Here is a 26,746-nt window from a genome sequence, read left to right as displayed (position 1 = left end):
GCATACACACAGACAGACAGACAGAAAATCAATTTTATATATATAGATTTACTTTTTATTGTAGTTATTTTCATTTCTGCATGAAATGTTGGCATTATGGCTCTCGGAATCCGAGCAGGATATAGGCAAAGCGAAAAAAAAAAACAACAACAAAAAACCGTCCAATGGCCGTTATATAGGAAGACTGGATGGTGACCTTCATTTTATCAGCGGAAGACGCGAGATCATAGGTCATGGACATCAGGAACCAAACACGATAATGTATTTCCTTTATCTCGCATATTTACTTGCCAAAGTAATTGAATGGGATCGTTTTTCAATCTCCAGTGTTGACATTACAAAAAACAAGTTCAGTTCAGTTTAGTTCCTTCGTTAAAAGTTCTGAAACGAGATGCAGCAGAAAAAATCATGTTCGTCGCTTTTAATATCGGCCATAACATTTGGATTTCCGTTCATAGGCAGCTTCTCATTTGGATTCGAACTGCCACAGTCTCGAGCTATCTATCCCAACAAACAACGTTCCGGCCGCCAAATATTTGGAGGTTCCATTCCCCAATATATTCCATCCGTTGAATTTGAAGACGGTGTGGAATTCAAACGTGACGAGACTCAACCACCCTTCGATGATGAATTGACGAGTTATTTGGTGAAAAATGGTCTTTATAAAGCAGGTGATTTCTGGAAAACTTTACGTAATACAGTAAAATCCTCTCTCTTAACGGACATCTCTCAGATGCGGTCACCCCTCTTTTACGGTAAAATGATAAGTTCCCCTTGCATAATAAAAGTATGCATCTCAAACCCCTCTTATTAACGATCACCCCCCTCTTTTACGGAGGAATACTTTTTGTTCCACCGGTGTCCGCAAAAGAGAGGTTTTACTGCATATCAATCGGATTAGAGACGATTTTTGTTCGTTTTTAATGCATTAAACTTCTTATGTTTGCAGGATGTGAAATGTATTGCCCAGGAAAATGTGTTGCGCATCCTCAAACGAGTGAACTGATATGTATCTGTGAACGAGGCAAGGGAATCCATTATAGGCGTTTCCCTGATTTTTGCAGAGGTATAGCTTACGAACCATTTTATTTCTCTCATTTTATGGGGAAGTTATTGTTATTTCATAAAATTTGTTATTCTAGAATTTGAAGAAAAAAAAAATAGAACTGTGGAATTCATATACAGATTGTGGCATCATTTGGTACATTTGTACAGTGTTTCCTACTAACCTTGATCCACCCATGGCTCGTTTTGAGCTACTTTCGCTCTTGGGCCACCCTGCTTGATACACTCATTCAGGTGCGACATTCTTTCTTTATTGAATTAATTTTTCGATAAGTTAGGAGTGAACAAAAAAAAAAGTTTATAAATAATGTGTCACTCTCCGGACCTCTGGGCGAGTGAGACTCCGTGTTATGCACGGGTCCTTAACCTTTTGTGTTCCATGGATACTTTTTGACATTAAAATTGATACCGCGGAACCCTTTACAGGATACCATTTAGTACAAAATTATGTGAAAATAGTGACTTGATTGTTTTTTCATTGCAAAGCAGTCTCCTCTGCTATCTTTTCAAGGAGCTCTGTTATCTCTTCAAGGAGCTCTGCTATCTTCTAAGGTTAAGAAACCTGCTCTGAAAGTTTTATGCACAAAGCCGTCCCAATGCCATGGTGATGTTTTGGGATCTCATACTTAGCTGCAAATGACAGCTAACATATTTATGTACTCTCAAAAACTTCATCATGTAGGGCCTATATAAAAAGTAGTGCTTTCGGGCCATGCCCGGATGGGTCCCCAAGCGTTAAGATACTTTTGGCTCTATGGACAGTTCTGTTGGATTCTGAACGTATACTCACACGTTTTCCTTACCATATTTCACTTTAAAGCTTTATTTCTTACCATACGAATTTCTTCATAGGTATCTGCGTCCGCCAACAAACTGCCATAGTTCCACCGTTACTTCATTTTCACCGCTGACACCTATTGTAGTAGTAGACGGTGATTTCGAAGTAGGAAGATTGCCTGCTGCACTTGTGAATGGGGCCTAAGCTCTTCAATAGACCTTGAAGTCTATTGAAGTTAATAGGGCTTTTTAATAGGCTCTTTAATAGGGCCTAGATTTCGGAAGCTGCACTTTCAAAATAGTGGCAGATGTGGACAAAAGCCCCTTTCGACAAACGTTTTCATCTCTTATATATAAATGTGAAAGTATGTCTGTATGTATGTGTGTTCTCTATACAAATCTACAATTTTAGACTGATCTTCGCCAAATTTTTCACATAAACTAAATGGGACTGGAATTGAAAGATACTCTACTTTAAAAGTTCGTCAGTGCAGGGCACAGTTACCGCGGTTTCCTAACAATGCGCTTCAGACATGCGTATATGCCTTGCATATGCCAATGGTTTGTCACTTTTTCAATCCACCCAGTAATTGAAGAAAACCTGTGCAGTTCTGGGTAATTGTGGCTAGTTTTTATATTTGACGCTTTTTAGTTATTAACTCTTTAATGGTCTGTATCCGTAAGGAATAATTAAACTGTAAACTCTGTTATTATACTGCCTTTACAGAAGTTTTCCCATTCTGCTGCGAATATTAGACGTAATAGAGCATTTCTATTGGATACGCTTTCGCACCTGTATTCAATTTTGTTGACTCGATGTCGCGCTTTTCTGCAGTTACCAATTCATCAAAGCTCGTTCTGCTGCCAAAAGTTTTAAGGGTCGAATTTTACACACAACCCCCTCGCATTTTAAAGCCAATATCCGCATCTGCGACTTTATTCACCTTTAATGGCTGTTGTAAATGTCTCGAATATCCTTCTTCGATATTTTGTTAACTATAAATTTTATTGATGTTTATCTTCAATGCACAGATTGCGGTTGCGGATTCGGTCAGATCAGCTGTTCGTTCAACGATCACGGGCCTAACAAATGCTATTGTGAAATTGGATACGAAGATAAGAATGGAACATGCGTTAAAAGTAATTACATTGTGTGTTGATTGCATTGCATCAAGCTGTGTGTATTGTCATGTGTCTAATTGTCAGCATTGGTTTTTTTTCGAGGCACAAACATATGGCCTGTGAAAATGAGGAGTTTTTAGTTTTGTTCTTGATATGAAAAATAATTGCAGTTAAAAGACCGTGCGAAGGAAATCCTTGCAAGAATGGAGGAGCATGCTGGGAAAAAATTGACCGCACGAGCTACATGTGCACATGTCCTGGAACTCATACGGGAAGAAATTGCCAGCAAGGTCAGCGATTCATTTATTTTTTTTATTTATACAGTCGGATCCGCTCAAACGAAAATCAATGGCGATTTTCTCAGCTTTTTGCCTAATCGTGGCGCCGTTGATTGATGCGTTTTTGGTTCTTTCAGCGTGAAGAAAGTAAGAAATTAAAGCTTAAGCCCCGGGTTTTCCTAGGAGTAGAATTTCTGCGCCGTGTGCAGCGTGAAAACGCTGATTGGCCAAAAAAAACCTGAATTTCAAGTTTTTAACCAATCAGTTTTCACACTGCAAATGCTGTCAAAACCTGCTCTTACGAAAACCCGGCTTTACAGTGTTCAGCTTGGTCGGCACCGTCGTAATCAGACTTTTTCTTGACATTTTCTGATGAATATTCAGTTCTTTCGCCAATCTTCAATTTCATCAGAATTTTTTCTTGACCAGTTTTCTTTTTGGCTACGACGGAATAGCGCTTCATGCCGATTTTCGGCACAATTCAGAAAACTAATTATTAATTAATTCGATTATTAGATTTGTTTTTGTTGATAATTTTGAAAAACAGCAAAAGAACATGATGTACTCAGTTTCAATATACCGTGTAACTTACCCCCGTATGGCGAATCACATTCGCCGGGTCGGGGTAAGTAACTCATACAGTGTAACTTCCGTTAACGAGCTTAATTCGTTCCGCCAATGTGCTCGTTATCCGAATAGCTCGTTATTCGAATCAAACTTCTCCATAGGAAATAATAGAAACTCGTATAATTCGTTCCCCAATTATTCATTCGCATAAAAATGACTAATAAAAACGACATTCAATCAATAATACCACGCAATAATAATAAAATATGTATAATATAAATAACGCCATAAATAAACATACGATACGATATTGTTTACAAACATTATTGACTATTAACTTACTCTAAACGACAAGAGAGGATTATGTAGGCCGATTTACGGACTCGCTGTTGTTTGCAAACTTATCCTTTTTTCGTGACTTTCAAAAAGAACCTTATCCAATGACACTATTGCTTTTGCTTCCTTTTTAGGATTTCTGGAAAATGGGAAATTGCAGTGTTCGTTGGATACATTGGATATATACGTTGACACTCCATGCTACAGCTTTATTTGGGTGGTTCTACTCTAGAGAGTTTTGCTCAGATTTCTACATTCTATACATCTCTCTAATCTCATTTTATGTGAGGGACATCTCCTTACTTCTCTCCTTTTCAGATGAGAAACCGTCCATAAACTCTTGCTGGTGCGTGCAAAAGAGATCCATCACTTCATCTACCGGCAACTCCTAGACATTTTTCACCACTAGTTCTTGAATGTCATCCTCATGCACCTCCAGTCCATGGTCTTCCCCAAGCACACAATGTCTTCGACAAATAGTGGCTCATGAGCTAGCCCCCCCCCCCCTCAAAGTCACGTTCAGTAACGCGAATCAGCCTACAGTTTTCTGTAAGCAGAAATTGAAGAAAACTTCATGCGCATGTACGCATGGCTACAATGCTACATCTAGTTTCATATTGTAAATATTCACACTCGCACATGTGTTAATTTTCCGAAAGAGAAACGCTTACCGTAGACTTTAGGGGAGAATAATATCCGAAATTCCATAACACGTGTGTGGGCGAAAGCGAAAAGTCATCAGCTCAGTTGCGATAACGTGAAAATAAATTAACAAATCGCAAAATTTTTGATCGTAATGCGAATCATTGCTCGTTAACCAAATCTAAATTCCTTCAAAATTTTTGCTCGATATGCGAATTGTGCGTTTACCGAACCGCTCGTTAACCGAAGTTACTCTGTACATATCTATTACAAAAAAAATTGGTTCAAAAAATATATTTAATTGGCTTCAAACTTCCGAACAAAGGAAAAGAAGGAATCGATTGGCTAGATGGTTTGTTAATGCTTGACACCTGAGCTTGAGAAACTCCATGCTCTTTGGGAATTTCAGTTTGAATTTCTTGTTTTTTACTGCTTCTAAAACATTCAATTTGTTGTCTCTATACTGAAATCCTTTCTTTTCCGCGTTCATTTTTGTTTTCTAGCTTCGAGGACAATGCTTGAAGCCATGGCATTTGCGGAGGTTTTCGAGATATTTACTTACATGAAAAACAGTTGGAGCTCTCTAATGGCCTAACAGAGAACGAAGATGAAATGCGATATGTGAATTTATCGAATACAATGAATTCGAGCCCTAAAGTCTGAGTATTTCATAGGTCTTAGCTAGAGAAACATTTTGCCATATCGAATGTTTTATCTAAAAAAAATGTTGTCCATATATATATATATTCACAGTTACGTGTGAGTGATAACATTGGATTGAAAATTTTCTCAGTATTTATTGTTGTTTTGTGAATAATGTGTTTAAAGTGTATTTTCAGAATGGGAGGAAACAAGTAATGAACTATTATTAGTAAACGCAATAACAGGAAAAAAAAACCACTTTGAACGCGATTTTCTCAAATCGCCTGTTTTTGAGTTCCTCTGTAAGATTTAAAAAAAATTACTGAATCAAAAAATTCTAAAATATTTCAGTGTTTATTTCACATGCGTTAATTGTCACATAATGAACCTTGAACTTCGCGGACCGTTCGTTAAAGTTTGAAAAATTTCAAAAATATGAAATCAGCCTTATTTTTTAATTCTTTCCTAACGCCAATTGCAAAATCGGAGATTCGTTTTTCGAGCACATGTCTAATAAACATTTCTGCAACATTTCAGTATTTTTGATGTGCAGTTTTTTTTTTTTTTCAATCGTATAGATGATGGATTCAAAAACTGCACATACTCTGAGCAAAACGTGTTTTTCTTGTGTACGTTCACACTACACGGACGTGAACGGGACATGTTCTGCCGAACGAAAGCGGAGTGATAGAGGAGCGCAAGTAGAACATGAAACAACCTACCAACACTATCCTATCTCAAACCGTTTTCGAGTTATGTTGAATAATCGGTTATGGAAAAAAAATTCGCCACATCTGAATAATCCCGGATTTGTCGAGTTCCCGAGAAACCTTCACCCAAATTAAGCACATATTTGGAAAAAACGGAATAAATTCTATAAAGTGACACCTCACAATTTCCACCAATCTCCTCAACTACATGACCAATTTGGTTTGTTTTGGTCTCTTTTTTGAAAACCGGACAATGGACAAGTATTTAGCGAATTTGACCGATTGTAGCTAGAAGAGTGTTTGCAGAATTGGTGGTAAAACATTTTGGTGATAATTCGATTTTGAACTTCGCCAATATTTCAGCTCTTGTATACAGGCGTCATTGAATTCAGATATTTCGATTAAATTAAGTGTCACCTTATAGGATTGCTTCTGCTCTCCCCAAACATGTGCATTGTTTTCTTGCAAATACTTCAAAAACTTCACAAATTTGGATTTTTTCAGGCTAGATGCATTTCCCCCCCCCCCCCCATAATTGATTATCCGCCATAACTCGAAAACGGTTCGAGATAGGATCGGGTGGTTAGGGTGTTTTAGGGTGTTTCATGTTCCCTTCATTGTGCCTATCACCATCTTTCTTTTGCCAGAACATGCCACATTCACCCCTGCATAATTCATTACTTCTTTCTTACATTTGAAAAAAACAATTTAACCGATTGAAACTAAATTTTTTTCCCCATTTGATTGAAGGAATTGCCTATTTTGAAGAAAAATTGCTTCAAGGATCATGTCAACACCCGTTAAGCAAGGAAAAATTATTGAAATTATTCTATTAATTGGAGGAACATTGCCTCTACGGTAGAAATTTTTATTCTAGAAGGTCTTCTTTATCCGTTTATGCGGTCCATCCATTTGTCTGTTGCCTGAGTAATCGAGCGGGGCCGACTGGTTTCAAAATGTGACGTGATTTCGAGTACCACAAAAAACATAAAAGGGAATTAAGACTAACGATGATAATGAATTTTTATCTCGGATCTTTATTCCTTTAGATTCGAACAGTTGTGACTCGAACCCATGCCAGAATGGTGGAGTTTGTTGGATCGGATACGGTTCCGATTATCTCTGTGTCTGCCCGGAAACGCACGCTGGTAAAAACTGCCAAAGAGGTGAGGACTTATCATTCACCCTCTAAATTTTTGCGTGCACCCCCCCCCCTTTGGCCCATATATACATAGCTAGCAACTGTCATCGAAATTTACTGGTGAACCGTTGATACTGGAGGCATACTTCCAATTAGGAAAAGTGACTAAATGACGTGTGAACCTGCGGCAAGTCATCCATATTGCAAGGAGTTGCATAGTTGTTAAAACAAAAAGTAAAAAGACTTTTTATTAGGACACCCTGTGCTCAAAAATCCAATCAGAATGTTGTTGTCCTGTCTCCTGAGGCCGACAAAGAAAATTCCAAGTGTCTAAGTCAATATTCACCCGAGATATTCGAATTTAAAAAAATGGAGAAAGAGGAAAAAACATAATTTATGAGAGGGGGGGAAGCTTTTTCAAGTAGTTCATGACGTTTCTTTCCATTTTTTTGAATTCAGATATCTCAGCGGATATTGCACTTAGAAACGGGGAATTTTATTACTTTTGGCATCAGGAAAGACGGGGCAAACACTTTCTATTCGGGTTTTGTTTATTTTGGTATTTTTATTTTATTTTATTTTAAACACTTCACGATCAAGGACGTATTATTGCGTCCGAACGCCTGTGGAATAAATTCAAACAAGACCTCTCTGTTTTCTTTCCTCTCTCGTCATCATCGCGAGTCTTGGTTGCAACCCTATGAAGTTGTTCCTTTTATTTCCATACAATTATTAATGATTTTCCCACCTCATATGATGCCTCCTTGTACTATATACAGATAACAGCAAAATAGAACAGAGGTAGGGTGAGAGTGAAAAGAGAAATCGACTTCGTATACCTACTCTTTCTTATCTATTATAATGTTTTCCTTTCATTTGTTTTTGTTGTATTCCTTTATGTTCTTCCACTTTTTTTCCTCTTCAACTTTTCTAACGTGCGGTTTAGGTTAGGACAGTGGTCGGCAAACTCACTAGTCAACAGAGCCAAACATCAACAGTACAACGATTGAAATTTAATTTGAGAGTCAAATCTTCCAAACTTAAACTATATAAATACAAATACAACGCCACAACAGGCAAATTGCCCAACGAGGTGGCTGACTTAAGAACATCATGGATCCCCGAGCCATTTTTTGGAGGCCCCACCTACTATTGCTACACCACACATGCACCCCGACCACACAACCCCCCCCCCCCCCGCCGCGGAACCCCCAACGAACTTTCCCGCATCCGGGAATGTGCGTGTACGTGTAGTGAAACCTGACGAAGTTTTTTGTTTCTCTGTAATGCTTGTTATGTGCAGTGCTGCCATCTGCCACCAGTTTTTCTAACTATGAGTGAAGTGTTATGATTGAATGATTTATCGTTGTAGGACTGTTGCTCTCTGTGGCGAGACTTTTTAACGGGGAGATCGGCTCGCATTTGCGCCTTGAAGTTGGGAACCACAGAAAACCAACTTCAGCCGACCACCACTGTGAGGTTCGAACCCGGATCGCGAGTCCGTTACTATAACCACTCGACCACCACAGCGGCCTGTACATTGCTATTAACTTGATTAGGGTGCTCCTAATCTGGCGTTTGCTAAAAACGTCCTCGATCTGATTGAGGTATGTTTTCTGAGGTCGTTCATCCTTTCGTTCATCCTCTCTATATATTCAAAACCATCTCAACATATCTTATTCAATCCTCGACACTACATCTTTCACTCCACAATGCTCCCTAAAATTAAGTTAATAAATTTTAATAAGTAAAGTTTATTAAGTTATTATTTTACTTGTTGCCTTACGGATATCTGGCTCCCTTCTCTGGGAAATGTGCATAAGACGAGTTCACTGTATGCTCGTCCGACGAGATGTTAGCCGGAGGACGTCGCCGATGAAAGCATAAGGCGGGCCCGTCTTGTGAGGCAGAGGCCCCAGGAGCATCGTCTTCGGATGGTCGCCCCCCGGTGGGATTGCTTCAGCAGCGATGACCGATGTTGGTTGCGGATGGAGAGAGGTGGCCACGGGAGATTCGTCATGAGGGGTGGAGGGTCCAGGAGCGTCGTCTTCAGGGAAACGAATACAAAATAAAATATAATGTAAAATACCTTAGGAAAAAAAATATCCTCGTTTCCGGCAAATTTTTCTCGAAGTTCCCAGTTTCTACTCAAAATCCAGTTTTGATTGGCCGCGGAAGAGTGTCACGTGACACCAGCGTCAGGATTTCACTCTTTTTTTTTCGGCAAAAACCCGTTGAAAAGATGACTCACTTGGAAGAGGAGAGGAGTGAGAACAAAATGGCCGAAATGCGTGTCTAAACATGATTTTGCAAAAATCTGGAATTTCTGTGCTCCCGGACGTGGTATTTTGTGGAAGAGAGACACTCAAGGGGCCAAAGAGCCGCATGTGGCTCGCGAGCCGCGGTTGGCCGACCACTGGGTGAGGATAACATATTTATTGCCTATTTGTCAGATAGAGATCATCCGAATTACTTGTCAATATCTTGCAAGCGAAGCGGTTTGCAACAATACAATTCCTCGCAATATGAATGGCGTATCTCAGGTCCACACCTTAGTTGGATACTTTTTTAACTGGAAGTATGCTTCTATTAGAATCAACGGTTCGCCAGTAAATTTCGGTGTTTAGCTATGCATCTCTATATGCTTAAACTTACCCCACATTTGAGTAAATTAGTGATTTTGTGAAGATTAGTGCTATTACATGTATATTTTGTTTTCGAATGATATTCCAATTCTTACTTTCCGGGGCGCAGAAATTCATATTTGTGACTCCAAGCCCTGCTTGAACGGCGGAACTTGCTGGCGAGGGAATGGCTCTGATCATCACTGCTCTTGCCCAGTCACTCACACGGGAAAGAACTGCCATACAGGTTTGCAAACCACGCCTCTTTATTAACAATTAACCGATAAATTGGGACCTGATGGTGATATTCATTACCTAAGACCCCCCCACTAGATTTTGCTTCACCCAGGACGGGTATGCGTGTGTAAGTATATCTGTGCATGCAAACCTATACGTATGTAGGGACCATCCATTGTTATACCGGCACAGTAATTTTTATTTTACCTAAACAGGTGACCTGAAAGGATTGGTTTCTGCAATCTTCAGACATGTACAGGTATACCTCATTTTTTGGATGCATCTTGAGCGTAGTCTTTAGACGTACATGTGCAGTTATACCTGATGGTGTGGATGCAACTGCACACACATGCATACATACATACATATAAACAGTACACCATCCGTAATCTTAAGCCATTTAATAACGATTGCCATTTGTGAGGCAGGAGGGTGTCGGAAAAGCATTTAAACATAGGACAAATTACATAAACCATACAATACACAATTGCCAGAAATAAAATGGCATAATAATAACAAAAAAATTACTCTACTACATAAAATCATCACAAGGCTCACAATTGATGAGCAACAGCATATGTTAACATTTTAGACACATGCATGTACAGGTATACTTGATGGTGTCGTTGCGCCCTCTAGGGATTTTTCAAGGTGTCTTTCAAGGTGACATTACGACCAATCGCGATATTCTGAATTTTTCCCTTTGCGAATATCAAATTGCGGTTTTGAATATCCTGACATATAATATTAGTATCCAAGTACGGACAAGACAAGGCAATCCCCGGTCAACGTATTTGCTTATTCATAACACGTCATGTCAATGTAGCTTGTTTCGGCCTTTAGCCCGAGATCTTCCGTGACAGCGATCACCTCTTGATGCATCCCCCTTTGTAAACAAAGGGGCCGTTCAAGTATTACGTCAGCAAATTCTTAGCCATTTTTGACCCCCTCCCCCTTGTCAGCAAAAGTCAGCAAATCTCTGACCCCCCCCCTTGTCAGCAAAATTTCGTCAGCACTGCCGCCTACCTCCTAACGCATATTGGTGGGATCAGAAACGACCAAAAAAATTAACATTTCGAAAGAAAATTTGTAATTTATAATCGATTCCTGTTCTTTTAAATGCTATTTGAAGGGTAAATTTTCAAGTATCAAAGCTCTCAAAATTTCTCTTTGAGAAATTCATTGCGACCCACCCTTTAAGCCATATATGATAACCTTTGACCCGCGGACCAAATGTGTCTCTGATGGTTATCTGATGTGCGCTCCCCAAACACAATTTTGCAGATATGAACTAAGCGGCACATTTACAGATCGCTTAAATGACCCGTGGCACATGTAGAGATCCCTTGAGTGACGTGTGGCACAATTTTAGAACACTTAAGCGGTCCCTCAGTGCGGTTCTACATCACTCAAGTTACCCGTGGAACATTCCCAGATTACTTAAGTGATTCGTGGCATAATTCTGTGGTGTTTGGTGAGAACATGATAAGCACCAAAATTACATTTTTGAGATATAAGCATTTTCATTGTCATTTAAAAATCACAAATAAATCATACACACAAATACAAATGAAAATATCATACACCGGCATGTTGTTTAGCCGCACACACGTATTTGTGCATTTATCCCACTTCTAATTAGTTATAATTAGCAAGACTTACTTTTAGATCAAAAAGCCATTTTTTTGGACATATGTTCTGACCCCAATCACCACAGAATTACGGATCACTTGAGTGATGCATTGCATAGTTCCAGAGCACTTAAGGGGCCGGGACACATTTCTAGAGCACTTAAACGGCCCGGAAACATTTTCATACCACTTAAGCAGCACGGACACATTTCCTGAACACTTGAAGGATCCGTGAACATTTAGAGATCGCTGAAGTGCCTCTGTAAGGGATTTATCATCAGGGAGAATGTTAGTTCAGGTGCCCACAAACTAGCGAAAGATTTTTTTCGTTTTTAGCGCACCGAGTAAGATGCCATCAAGAATATTTCATATTTTCATAAAGGGTGGTGGATGATGTAAGAGATACTAACCCCCGGCCCGGCAAACATAGTTCGCCATACGGGGTTCCCCGAAGGGAGCATTTATTTTCTCCACAAAAAAGAAAAAAAAAAAAAATCAACTTTACATCTTTCCCTAGGGAGCAACCATTAACAACTCGCGAGCAGCAATTTAGTGTCCCCGGGGTTTATAATAATTGCTTCACTTAAGTATTACATTTTACATTGTAATTATCACACTGTAGATACACATTCACATATCACACATGAGTCCGACAATCATTTGATCTTTCAACATAAAAAAAGAGAAAAAAAAAAAAAAAAAAAAAAAAAAAAAAAAAAAAAAAAAAAAAAAAAAACCTATACACACATCAGGTCAGCTGAAATACACGAAGCAAATCAGTCCGTCAATCAGCTAATTTTGCACGAGATCGAAGAACACTGTACTACAAGTTATATTTCAGTCGATTTTATGCATTGTAACCATGTATTAGATATAAACATATATTTTATGTGCACTGCTCCACACATGCTATCACGAACAAAAGTTTACATATTTTCGTAAAAAATCAGTATATGACATAAATTTAAAAAAATTGTAGTACGTATTATTAAAATTTACAGTATAACTCAGCAACAAAAAAGATCAAAGTGAGAACTTTACATTGAAAAAATGGTATACGCTAATCCAGTCTAAATCAGAAAATCCTTTTCGTATTCATCAAATGCACTTATATACAATGTTGTATTAACACCTTACAATCATTCAACTTTTCAATAATATCTATATATTTAAAACAAATATACCATATATATTATGTATTCATTTAAACCTTGTCATAAAATAGGACATTATTGGTGATGTATATAATATTCCACGCTTTTTTGCATGATGGATTTTAAGAAATTAGCTATTTTCTTATTTTTCACCAATGTTAAGATTTTTATGTTGTGATCGCTAAAATTGCATTCTTTTCTGTCTTTGTCCCATGCTTCACATCTATATACTATATGTTGAGCGTCGCTAGCCTCCTTCTTGCAGAAGATACATAATGAGTCTCGTCTGTGGAACCTTGCCTGATAGACTCCCAGTGCCCCATGTTGAGTCAACAATTGGTTGATGTAGAAGTCTCCATAGATGTTGGTTGTTTTAACCTTCGACATTATTGAGTGTGTAAATCTCCCTTTTGTAGTTGAGTTCCACAGCCTCTGCCATTCATCCTGTATATTTTTTTTTATGGCATTTTTAAGTTGTATTTTAGTGATTTTAGTTTTAATGTCAATTTGGTCCTTTTTTGTTGCCTCTTTAGCTTTATTATCCACATAGTCATTTCTTTTATTATTATTATGCGCTTTGATCCAATGAAATTTGATATTATTTATAGTTGCCAGATTTTGTATTGTACGATGAATTTCGTTATAATTGTTAGGGTTTGCTAGCGCTTGTAGTGCCGATTTCGAATCACTAAAAATGTGCACATTTTGAAGGTGATTTTCATGAGTATATTGCACCGCCTGTGATATCGCTGTAATTTCGGCTCTAAATACAGTGCTATGATCACTAAGCCTTGTTAGTTGCTCCTTTTCAATCTGTGTGTTTTTATAATGCACATAAGCACAGCCAACCCTGTTTTCAATCCTGGATCCATCTGTGTAAATTGAATTTTCCATACTATCCTTTTGATCTTCATTCCAGTCGATCTTCTTTTTCTCCCACGGTGGTATTAGAGCCGGCTTATCTTCTTCTATGTGCTCTCTTTTAACAATATTTTGATCAATGCATATTTGTTCTCCAAGTTGAAGCAATTTGTAACGTTTCAGCAGATTTTGAAGCGTAATCTGTATGGGTGGTATCCCAGTAAGTACATTCAATGCTTCATTAGAAACCGTAATATAGCATTTTGAGATTACAATTAAAGCTTTCCTCTGGATAGAAATTAATTTGTCATCCTGAGTTCTTGTATTTGTGTACCAGATTTCGTACCCATATATTACCATTTTCTCCAAGCATTCCAAATAAATTTTTTTTAGCACTTCAGCTTTGACACCCCAAGTGGCCCTTGATCTTTGAACAATTTCTTGCGTCTTTTTGGCCATTTTGTTCTTAATGTAATGTAGATGGTCAGTCCATGAAAAGTTTCTATTGATGACTACGCCTAAGTATTTGAATTTTGTTACATATTTTAGTGATTTTTTATTCATCTTTATGGAGGGGATCGTTGGTATTTTGCCCCTTTCTTTTACTATCGTAAATAGACATTTCTGAAGATTAAATTTCAAGCCAAATCTGTCCGCCCATCTTGCAAGCTCCTTAAGGATGTTCTTTGATTTCTTGATGAACTTGTATGGTGCTTCTCCTGTTATTATGATCAAGAAGTCATCAGCAAACGCTTGTAGTATTATACCTTTAGATGTAGCCTTTTTTAAAATCTCATTTGCTGCAATGTTCCATATCATGGGTCCCAATACCGAACCTTGTGGTACTCCAATGTTATATTCTTCAAACTTATTTGTAAGTTGATTCCAATACGTTCTTTGTTGTAGGTAGTCAAACAATATATTTTTTAGATATGTTGGTATTTTCATTTCACTGATGACAATTTTAACTTGATCTATTCTAATGGAGTTGAAAGCATTAGATATATCCAAAGATATCAAGCATGTTAATTTATCTCTCTCAAAGTTCTCCATTATCGTGTTTTTAACTTTTTGTAGGGCTTGAATTGCACTTTTGTTTTTCATAAATCCATATTGATTATCAGATATTATCTTATCCTTTTCAAGGTGATATATTAATCTGTTATATATACATTTTTCTAATGTTTTCCCCAGATCTGATAGTAAGCAAAGAGGACGGAAGTTTTTAATATCATTCATCTGTATCTCCTTTTTGGTTATATATAAAATTTTTCCAAATCTGTGGGAAAGTTCCTTGTTCAAGGCACAGATTGTAGATATGAAGAAGTTTTTCGGGACATGTTTGAAACATGATTTTTACGACAGATTTAGTAATGCCATCTATTCCCGGTGTGGTGTCTTTACCGAAATCCTCTATAATCATAGAGAGTTCTTCTTGTCCTATATACTGCATATCCAAATCTCCCTCTATCTTCATAAATGTCGAATATTGTAGATCATAGGGGAAGAAATATCTATTTTTTACGTCATTCATCTCTGCTACATCACACACTTCTTTTCCTTCTGAGTTCATGACCTGATGAATTTCCTGTTTTCTTTCTTCATTGATTATGACTTTATACCTCCTCCCATATAGATTTTCCTTATTTATATTTTCCAGGTATTTTTTGAATGAGTCTTTCTTTACTTTCTTAATTATACGTTTGTATATGTTATACTGCTTCTTATATAAAATTTCCATCTTTTTCCTTTCTTCTTGCCCTTGTATTTTTTGCATTCTTCTTCTGCATGCTCTCACTTTACTTCTTTGTTCTTGCAATTGTGCATTCCACCATGGTTCAGTTTTATCTCGATTAATTCTCTTCAGGCTCGAATTCTTACACATTTTAATAAGTTCTTTTTGGAAGTTATCCACATAGTTCTCGATGCCTATTTGTCTAATGCTGTCTATATCATCTTTTTGTAGAAAGTTTCTCAAGCTCTCTTTCAACTTCATTATATTAACATTCTTAGTACTAAAGTTCAAATTCTGTCTTTTGATTTTTTCTGTTTTCCTGTTTTCTTCGTATTTGTAAGTGATGAGTCTGTGGTCACTAATGGTACATTCATCGTGCACCTTCCAATCTCGAATCTTCTCTAATCCTCCCCTTGTTATTGTGAGATCAATCCATGATTGTCCTCTGATGCAGAAAAATGTTGGAATATCTTTGTTGTTGTTAACACAGTCCATATTATTAGTCAATAAGAAGTTTTCAACCTTGTCACCTCTTTCATTCTTTGGATCCGGTCCCCATATTTTGCTATGAGCATTTAAATCACTATTTATAATAATAATTTCATTGTCATATTTATTACACACATCTTCGAGTTGTAATAGATGTTCCTCTATGTCTTGCGATGGAGAACAATATGTAGATATGTATACAATCTTAGTGTTATCAGTCTCTATCTTTACAGCAACAATATTTTTACTGGTTTCTAATTTTATCACATTCAGTCGTTTGTTTGTTATTGCTATTGCTGCTTTAGGTTCTTCTTCATTGGCAATTATCCTCCATCTCATAGGAATTCCCGTAACTTTTCCTTTGAAGACATATGGTTCATTAAGGCTGAGGATGTCAATTTCTTTTTCTGTGGCAGTTTGTCCGAGTAAAGACGACGCATAGTACGAGTGGTTCAAGTTTATATGACCACACTGTATCATTTCCATATTCATTTTTTTTTAAATGTTAGATGTGTTTGTATATTTTATTTCAAGCGAAAACCACTCTTACTCTTAGAAATATTTCTTATTGTTGAAATCTCTTGTTATGAGGATCCCTCCTTCTTTTATAGGTCTATAAGTCGTATGTAAGTCATTAGAGGTATCCTTGTTATGTGAAATATAAACTGCATTTTTGTTGTTTACATAATTGGCCCTATTTGCATTGTTTTTCCTGTTTCCCCGCTCATTTTCTTCTACACCATTCCATCGCCTTTCTCTCTCATATCCATTGGTGTTTTGTCGTCGATAATCGTTCCATCGTGCTTGCATATTGCTTCCAAAGTAAGTTCTTGTATTATACCCCATGCCATTCCATTCGTTTCCTTCACTTTTGTTCCAGTTCGTTGTTCGCTCATATCTGTTGTTATTTCCTTGCTTATAATCATACCATTCTGTTCTTCCATATGTATTCGCATATCCTCTTCTGGGGTTGTATATTTGATAATTTCTATTCCTTGGTAAACGTATGCTCTGCTTTCTTCTATTGAGTCTTGGACTCCATACATATATAGTATTTCTCCAAAATTCGTCTCGTAAAATCTTTTGTCTAATTTCTTCTTTTTCCTTTTCATTCCGGCAGTAAATTAATATTCCATTATTTATTTCCTGTAATCTTACTGCATTTTCCTTTGTTATTTGTTCGGTGATACTCCTCATCTTTTGCTGAAATGTGCCCGTTCTATCTTTCTTATTAGGATATAAATATAATTGATGCTGTTTCGATGACTCTTTCATATTTTTTCCGCTCCATCTTTGCTGTTGTGACTCTGCGACTCTCTGTTTTTCAGTCTTTATTTTATTTTTACGTGCGAGTTCCTTCTTCTTCTTTTTTGTCATTACCTCCTTAAATGCTGTTTCAACTTCATTTAGAGAAGTCCACGCTACCCTTTTTGGTGATGTCTCTCCAATCTGTTTTCTTTCATTACTGTGTGCTGGTATTATATCCTTCTCGTCATAGTTGATTTCTTCTATTACTCTTTCGTAAAGTAGGGAATCTTCTTCTATTTCTGTTTCGTTCTCCACTTGCTTTTCATTCGTTCCAGAAATATTTACTTGCATTGTAATATCTGATTGCACCATTTTATTGAATTTATCTTCTACTTCTTTGGTGATAGTATTTTTCTTTAGAATGTTAAATTCATTGGTATTATTTTCAAACCACTCTAATATATTTAACAGGATCCTGTTAGCTTTTTTTCTTGGAGCATTTGGTATGTTGAATCTTGTTACACCCTTATTATTATTGGTTGTGTTTGAATTCACTATAGTTCTTACCTTTTTAAGCAGTGTTGGAATATTTGTAATTTTGTTTCTTGTTGAAACCTCTTCTTCTTCACTAAAAGTAAGTTGTTCGGATGATTCTGTTGTCGAATTCTCCCCACTTGTTTCAACCATTGGCAGAGATGATTGTCCAGCTCTACTATCTTCGTTTTTTGCAATCTCTTCCCTTTGTTTCTGCTTAGTGCTTTTTTTAATTTTCTTCGTTTTTTCATTATCCTTGCTTGTTCCTGATTTTGTATACAGCGATGATCTTGCTTCTGTAGCACTTTTTGTTTCTTCGGCGCTGTACTGCTGCACTTCTTTTAATTTTTCCTTTTCCATAGTTTCTTTCTCATTTTGAAAATAATTTTTTGCTGCTGTCTCTGCCCAAAATCGTCCCAGTCTTATCTCCACGTCCTCTTCGTGTTCTTCACTTCTAGAACTTTTGTTACCCTTGACTTGATCCTGTATTCGATCCTTTTCTTCTACCTCTGCCCACAGACGCCCCAGTTTTCCTTTTCCTGTGTCCTCTCCTTGGTCTTTAGAATTTTCTGATGAATCTGTGTCATAGAGGAATCTAAAACGACCAAGTCGTAGTTGTTGTTCATTACAATCTGATTGTGTTCTTTCCCTCTTAGGATTATTCAAGTTTAGAGTATTCGGGAAGGTGGTTGGAGAACACTCTATGGACTCCATCATCTGTCTTCTCAGTCGAAGTCTTGTGCTCCTTCTTATCTCTGCACTCGGTGGGGTCTTGTTATTTGTTTTCTCAACTATAAATTTTGTATCCTGAAAGTTTGTCCTCTCTGTTGTTCTGTTTGAAGTGTCACTATCAGTGTTTATTTCGTCCTCTTTCTTCTTTTTTGCGTTGTTTCCCTTTCTTTTCCATTTTACATTTGAAGCACTTGTCATTGAATTGTGCATCATCACACTATCGTTAAATTTCCTCGCTGTTCTCCTCCCTTGGCTATCGTCTTCATCACTATCCTTTTCGCTCTGTATATTGGATTCGGTTTTCCTTATTTTCCTGTTCTTACACTTTTTAGTCTTTGATATATTTTCAGTAACTACCAGGTCACTGTCTGTCTCAACGGAGTGTTCACTGTGTGGTTCCACGTCATCAATTCCCTTGTCATACATCCTCTCATTCTTTGAGCGATGTAACGACATTTTCACTGAAGTTCAAGTTAAATTAGTCTTATTTTCGGGAATAAAAAATTTACTAATCGGCACACAGGAAGTTATAACCTCTTTTTTTAATGTTGAGAACAATCTGCAGCCTTTCCCACAAAAATTTTTGAAATCCGTTATTTAGTTCCAGAGATACGTTACCACCTTCTCCCTGTGGCAACACTAAACCCGCCAAAACTTGAAGTTCTTGTGGAAAATCTCACCCACAAAAATATTTAATCAATACGTAGTTGTGAACCCGAAGTAAGCGGTGGAGAACCAGGAAAAATAACTTGTTTGGAATTCACTCACCAGGTTGTCAGTTCGCCGTTCCCGCCGACCATCCATACGCTTAGCATTAGCAGCGCCACGTGCTGTCATATTTACAAGTCTTCTAGTGGACATAGCTTGTGAACCATCTGCTCAATTCACACGTAGTAACGCCCTATGTGTTCAGCTTGCACTCAGAAATACGCGGATATATCGCACAACACCTATCAATTACTGGAGCATATTAAAAAAACTATTTACTGGGGAGTAGCACCAACGTACATGTTGACAGTTCCAGTGACTGGACTGGACTTCTGGTGGATGATGTAAGCATCATACTAACCCCCCCCCCCCCCCATCGATGTTGACGTAACACTTGAATAACCCCAAAGACGCTTTGACTGTTCACACATACGGGAATCCTGTGTGACCGCTTTCGATTAAATTTTATTCTTGTTATGAATTGTTTCCTCAGTGGTTACTATAAATAATTTCTGCTAATTGTTATCACTGGTTCTTCAGAAATCGACCCTTGTACTCAAAAGCCGTGTAAAAATGGCGGACAGTGCTGGAGAGGAGAAGGTTTGAATTACTTGTGCACCTGCAAATCCGATTACCATGGGAAAAACTGCGACGAAAGTAAGATTTTTTTCTTTATACGTAATATTATTATATAGCCCATTTATTTAAAATATCTTGATCCTGCTAAGCAGCATTTAGAAATCACCGAAAATTACTTCATAATCTGATATCTATTCTAGTGAAGTAGGCTCTCTTTCGACTTTCAGCTGGTGCAAACCAAGGGGGTATAAGGAAAAGTTTTCCATTGAGAAATCAACTTTACAAAACATCTGGGCTTGTTGATGCTAAAATAAGGCCCTTTTATGAAGACGAGATATCTCGTCATTGCGGCTCAAATGATTAAGTTACACATTGAAAAAATTGAAATATATGTATAACTGGGAGTGCTGGTGAAACTATCCAGCGCTATAACGCATAGCACATCTGCAGACACAAAAAAAATCATCATGCGTGTTTTGTACCTGAGATATGAGCGTATACAAATTAAGACATACAGTATTTTCTTTACGTTACGCTCATGTTTTCGGAAATGCAGCCCGGTTCGTCAAGCAGGAGACATATATGTAGCTTTCTCTATAGATATAATGATGCACATATATGTGTGTGTATGAGTCTTACGCTCCCGATGTACTTCCTGAAGGATTCACTCCGTCCCGTCCATCTCCGTATACACCTATGTACTACAGACTGTGCTTGCTGCCATCCAACAGTAAAATTGGTACTTCGGAAAGAGATGGTGCTATGGCAGCAAAGATGGTCCCACAGAGCTACCATGCAGGAAAATATCCCACGTACAAATGCACCTCGTACCCATTTCTCTACCGAACTGCACATGCCTCCATTTGTCTTCCGAATGTATGTGTGGCCATAACATGTATGTTGTCAAAATTAAATATACTTGTTTCGTGTCCTTGCTTGTGCTGTCATCTACCTTACATATATTGAAGTGATTGATGGCGAATGTTTGAATCTAGGTTTGCCTGCTCTCTGCGGGGAGACTTTTTCGAATGGGAGACCGGGTTGCATTCGTACCTCGAAAAAAGATATACTGTATCAACTTCCTTCCAAAGGCACACCCAGTAAAACAAAAAATTGAATAGAGAAGCTCCCATTTTTTTTCCTTTGGTCATGGTACCTTCCAAGCGAACTTACACAGATCAAACGTTATACCAAGTTATAAGATCTCATGTGGAAAAGAAGGTCTTATGTGCCGCTACATCATGCAATCCAAAGTCGAAAAACATTTCGACAATTTTTCCGAACAGAATATAAAATTATCGGCGAATATCATTCTAAAAAGGACGAATTCCATCTTGAAACACGAATACATGGTGATGTTTTGATGTTGTGATGTTTTATGTAAGAATTATGTAAGAACCAGAATCAATTAAGATGACTCACCGTATTGACTCCAGAAACTTAAGAAAAAAGAAAGCCCCCAAGTATTGAATTCGCCAGTAAAGAAAGGGCCACACTCACGTCAAGGCTAGCCCAATGTAAGGTTGGCCATGGGCAAGTAGTGTGACCTCGGCACCGTTCGCAATAATCGTCAAATGTCGGAGGCTGGAAGGTGTTGGAAGGCTGATCGAGCAGAACAGCCCGCACCTCTCAACCTTAACTTAACTCAAAGAACCTGCTTCCTTTCGATCTCTCAATCCGTCTGGCCGCAAATCGGTCGAAGAATGTCAGCAGTTTCAACATCGATAGTGTTCTGGTACCAACCAAATATTCGCCAAGAAACATTGGGCCAAGCTGGGCCAGTGTGTAGCTCGCCTATGCCGGCGCTGCTACTTTGCCTCGGGGAAGGCGAGAATTGGAAGCAAAGCATTTGCGAATAACTACTGGACCAGGTTTGACACTAGTGTGGCCCTGGCTTAAGTGAAACGCCACAAAGACGCAAATAACACAATGAACATCGGTGAAGCCGAGGCTAAACTCGTGTCCAGCTTGGCCCAATGCTTTAAAAGGTCGGTATTGGCAGAGTAGCGTCACCGCTTCATGATTAACCAATGTTGTAGGCAGGAAGGTAATCAAACTTGGTTGTAGGGAACGACAACGATTTCCCAGCTCCCCAATCCAGGATATAAAAGGAAGCCAACCTACTTCTCCGATCTTCCAATCCGTCTAGTCACACATAGGTCGAAGAAAGCCTACAGCCACAACACGAAGAGCGTTCTGGAAGTAAATGCTCGCCCAGGAACATCGAACGAGGCTGGAGGACCATTGTGTACCAAGCCTCTGCAGCTCCATACAGCCTGTACTGTGTTCGTTTCGAATTCATAATCGCGCATACTCTCGCTCAGGTAAGGATACCTGTGCAGAAAACACAAAAGCCATTACAAATATAATTGTTTTAAAAAAATTCAAAAACTCACATATATGCTCATATTTTATTTATATTCATTTATTTTATAAACTTTCATCATACATAAGTATTCGGTAGAAACGTGCTCACATTTTCATACCAATGAATGGTTCTCCTCATAAAATAATGAAATTTAGCTCTCCGCCAACAGATGACATTGCACAAATTCAAACTGACATAAGTGAGGCTGTATATATTGCTATCTCTTGCCTTAACTTCTTTTTATTACATACATTTGTATACCCGTGGAGACGGGAGGGGCAAAATCAGGGTAAATGGTATTGGAATAAGTGACTGCAGGAAACTTTTTTTTTTCCTGTTCCTGTCAATTTCAAACTATGAACGTACCGGATTCCGAAGCGGTTCCGCCCGTTGACAAAAGGGCAATGACTAAAATATGCTAAAGCCGATAGACAGACGCGGATCCAGGACGATGTTGCAGGAGGAGCGACTTGTTTGAGTTTTAACCGTCCCGTATTTTACAGGACAGAAAAATTTCCCCATATTAAGGGGCTTTTTGGAAGGGGTGATCATTCGCATCTTCCCTTCCCCCCCGTATCCACGGCTGAGCGAGGGCAGACATCTTCGAATGGAGCGGTGGCAGGAGTCTTAAACTGCGAATCGAATGGAGGCAGGCGTCTTCAGCTGAGAATGAAGCGGAGACAAGCATTACCAGCTACGAATTAAGTGAAGCCAGGCATCTTGAGCTTCAAATAGAGCGGAGGTAAACATCTTCAGCTGCGAACAAAGCTGAAGTGGACATCTTCAGCTACCAATGGAGTGAGGGCAAGCGGATCCAGGGAGATGTGTTGGAGAAGCGACTTATTGTGTAGGTGCATCGGATCATCCCGTATTTTACGGGACAGGCAAATTCTCCCCATATTATTCGGCTCTTGGGAGGGGCGATCGCTCCCCCTCCCGAATCTGTGCTTGCTGATAGAGCCTGAGCCGTGTTCGGTATGAAAGCAAGTGTTGTTCGTTGATTTCATCGTACTTGGCTTTCAAAAACTAATTACGTTGCCGGCAAAAGTAATTCTGCGTGAAACAAGAATTGGAGCCCTTCCCCTCTCCCAGGTAAAAATACATTTCTCTAAAGCAGTGCTTCTCAACCTATTGTCCGCAGGTCAGATGCGGTAAGTGACGATTTCACAGGTTGGATTAATTATTTAATTCTAACGAAATGAAAAATGTTTTTAATGGTATTTGTGGCATTCTTATATGGTTTCAAATTAAAAATTAGCCCATCATAACTAGGGTAACCATGCCTAATCGAGAACGCAATGGAAACCGCAATATTAAATGTAAGTAAATTGTAACCAAAAAAAATGCAATTTAAGACAAATTTGCAAAAATTGCAAACGGGAAATAAAAGACCGCAGAAAGTCGCAATAAACCTAAATGCAATTTGTGAAAATCTGGTTAATGTGCATAATAACCGTTTATCGTTCACACATAATCGCCGAAAATTTTGGAAGGTTTCATAAATTTCCCTAAATTTATAATTTTACGGTGATTATGCATGGTACCCAAGCGTCGTTGGTAAATTTGATAGAGATTTCCGTAAATTTATCAATTTTACCGGTGATTATGGTAAAATGGATAAATTAAGTACCCAAGCGTCGTTGGCAATATTAACAAGTACTTGAAAATGATCATTGTACCGGTGATTATGCATAATATCCAAGCGTCGCGTTGGTGGTCAACAGGATAAATCGTACTACGTGATATATTATGCATGTTTTGTATCTTTATATCGGGGTACGATCGTAAAATTTGTTCTCATTATATCGGGTCCGACTATATTCATCACACATACTAAGCTCATTTGGAATTTTTTTCATAATTATCAAATTCACCAATTACACTACGCTATTACGCATAATCACAGATAAAAAGCGATGAATTTCAAATAATATTTATCAAGTTTACCAACGATATTTGGTTGTTATGCATAATAGGAGGTAAAAGTAATAATGTTCACAGTATCTATCAAATTTACCAATAACGCTTTGTTATTATACGTAATATCTGGTAAAAGCGATAAATTTATCAAGACAATAGATAAGGATGCATAACAACCGGTTATTATGTATAGTAATAGATTTATCACATTTACACACGAAACTAATATATTTCACGGGAACAAAACATTCATCATTGCTGAGGACTACTTTCATTACGCGAAACTGTGATCCGAAATACGGCACAGTGCCAATTATCACCCAAAACCGTTGCCATAAGTCCGCAAAATCACCAGTTGTTGCTGAAATCTCTGAAAATTATGAATCAGTGGGAAAAGTGAAGAATTACTGGGACTCGCACTCTATATTGAAATGTAATTCACTGAAAAAAGCGCTAGGACAATAAGAAAGCTTCTCTGCAATCACACCAGAATAAGCCTCTCTTGGGTAAAAGCACATATAGGCCAATGGGGTAAAGAATTGGCGGATACCACGGCGAAGGAAGCTACCGAAAGCGAAATCATTACAGGTGATCTGCTGCTTCCCGCATCACACGCCAAAGCAATCCTATGGAAGGATCTAATGAATAAATGGCAACAGAGGTCGGATGACAACACAGAGCCCGGTCGATCAAGTCATAGCATCCTGCGACATGTAATGCCTCGGAACCATAAATGGTCACGAGAGATGATAATGTTCGTAACGGGCCATGGTCCATTTCCGGCTAACATTCATAGGTTCAAATGCTCGTGTTTGGCCATAGGCACGTCTCTTCACTACGCAACTCTATGCCCCAAGACAACGGCTTTCCACTTCAGAGAGCCAGCTGAACATCTGCGAATACCTTGGCTTGAGTGCATCCTGAAGCGGGAAGATTCGGAAAGTAAAATACGTAAACTGGTCCGCTTTCTAGAGCAGCACCCTGAGGATATCAGAACTACAGTCCCGGAGCCAGAACCAGATAGAGAGCCACCTATGCCAGTTAGGAGATCCACTAGACTACGACGTCAACTACACCCAGACAGCGATCTCGTACATCTGTTTAGAGAAGAGGAAGAAGAAGAGGAGCCTGAGTAGTCGAGAATAGTTTGATCCACGCTGGCTTATCGAAAAGCTGGATACAGGCAGCAATTACTGACGAATGTCTTTAGACTAAATCAAACTACACGGTGCAGCGATTAGATCAACCCAGCAGTAGATTGACAGCTTTCATTGATGTGATAGTTACTGATCCAATGAAAATCCCTGAAGAGAAGCAGATCACATTTTATTATTCTATAAGAACTATTCTATAAGAACTATTGTTCTATGAAGAACTATTCCCGATTATGACGATTATTATGTGATTTATAATCTGTGATTTACAATTGTGATTTATTTACAGAATCACCATTTTTCGATTACAAATTTTATACTTGTTTATTGGCGAGGTGCGTAATGGTACCTGCCCATGTATGTAATATATCTTTCTCAAGATCAATAAATGGTTAGGTTTCCCCGGAGGCACCCGAGTCCCCAGGGACAATGTGCTCATTCACTGAGTGTGACTGAGCCTGGGTGTCGGTTCCTATCACCATCACTGAAAAAAGCGTTCAACATGACAAAATGTGTATGATCTAAGATGAGTAATTATATATTTTTAGTCATAATTAATCATAGTATAATTTATATGTTATGAAGGTTCTTTTAATTCACCATTTTATATTTACAAATTCAAATAAGCTTCGTTAAAACAAAACGGGACAACTATATCAAGTATATGAACGGACAAAAGTACAGGAATGTCCCGTAAAGTACGGGACGCATGGTCATACTACCATGCTGTAAGTTGCTGGCCCGTCGAATTGTCTCAGATATTTTACTGGTCCTCGGATTCAGGAAGGTTGAGAAAGGCTAAAGTGCTAAAGCAATGGTTCTGTCCTGTATAATGTGAGAAACGATGTCAAGTTTTAATATCGATATGGATCAATCGATTGATTATTCATATAAAGTTTGTTTTATTTTATAATTTTCTTTACAGGGAAATCAATTTCAACGTCCACGCCATTGGAATTGGAGCAGAAACATGGATGAATGAGCAGATGGATAATTTGGGACAATAATAATAAAAAAAAAAAACCTGCTAAAATGGGTTATTGCCAAAGCTCGAAGTTGGCCACCTCGCGAACTGGCCGGCCTAGTTTATCCGGCCAATGTCCGAATTTCACGCTTTAGCTGTTCTTTAGCCGGCCTCTACATGTCGATCTCTATATATGGATCATCAAAGTATCGGTATTCAATTTCCTTTGATCGTTAGTGCTGCCAAAGCTAGCCCATAATAATTGATGGTTAGCTATGAGTAATTATAAATGGCCATATAATTGCCACAAATAAATACGCCCACGTGGCGATGACCACGAATCATATTGACCGATATATAGGGATCGGCGAAAGCCCGAATTTCGGACGTTGGCCGGGTCAACTGGGGCCGGCCATTTCACGCACTTCAGGCTTTGGCTGTACCATATATTTATTTTCTTTGTTCTATGTTACACATGTTTTCTATGTTTTTAATCATTGAAGGCAATAAACGCTCTTCTTGTGAATG

At 38.3% G+C, this 26,746-nt stretch overlaps 2 protein-coding genes across 2 annotated transcripts in view; one reads left to right on the top strand and one right to left on the bottom strand.

Moving 5' to 3' along the window:
• The window catches only part of LOC149081482 (uncharacterized), a 101,344-nt gene that overhangs the window by 38,349 nt on the left and 36,249 nt on the right, over nt 1-26,746 (bottom strand). The gene's annotated exons all lie outside the window — the stretch shown is intronic.
• LOC149081484 (uncharacterized) lies at nt 283-26,746 on the top strand. Its single transcript, XM_089238417.1, has 8 exons — nt 283-671; nt 950-1,066; nt 2,875-2,982; nt 3,135-3,254; nt 7,189-7,305; nt 10,035-10,151; nt 19,774-19,890; nt 26,180-26,746. Exons 1-8 carry the CDS (start codon nt 392-394, stop codon nt 26,230-26,232), a joined length of 1,029 nt encoding a protein of 342 aa, XP_089094543.1. The 5' UTR covers nt 283-391; the 3' UTR covers nt 26,233-26,746.

This window comes from Pholcus phalangioides, unplaced genomic scaffold, assembly GCF_987345545.1.
Source record: "Pholcus phalangioides strain wild (caught in Gottingen) unplaced genomic scaffold, Ppha-v1.0 ptg000010l_1, whole genome shotgun sequence".
Taxonomy (NCBI): Eukaryota; Metazoa; Arthropoda; class Arachnida; order Araneae; family Pholcidae; genus Pholcus; species Pholcus phalangioides.
Note: the sequence above shows the minus strand (reverse complement) of the source record. Positions and strands in the feature narration are given on the sequence as shown.

Coding starts and splice junctions, on each gene's coding strand:
- LOC149081484 (XM_089238417.1), top strand. CDS start 392: ATGCAGCAGAAAAAATCATGTTCGTCGCTTTTAATATCGGCCATAACA. Junction 672..949: donor AAATGGTCTTTATAAAGCAG/GTGATTTCTGGA, acceptor TTATGTTTGCAG/GATGTGAAATGTATTGCCCA. Junction 19,891..26,179: donor TGGGAAAAACTGCGACGAAA/GTAAGATTTTTT, acceptor TTTTCTTTACAG/GGAAATCAATTTCAACGTCC.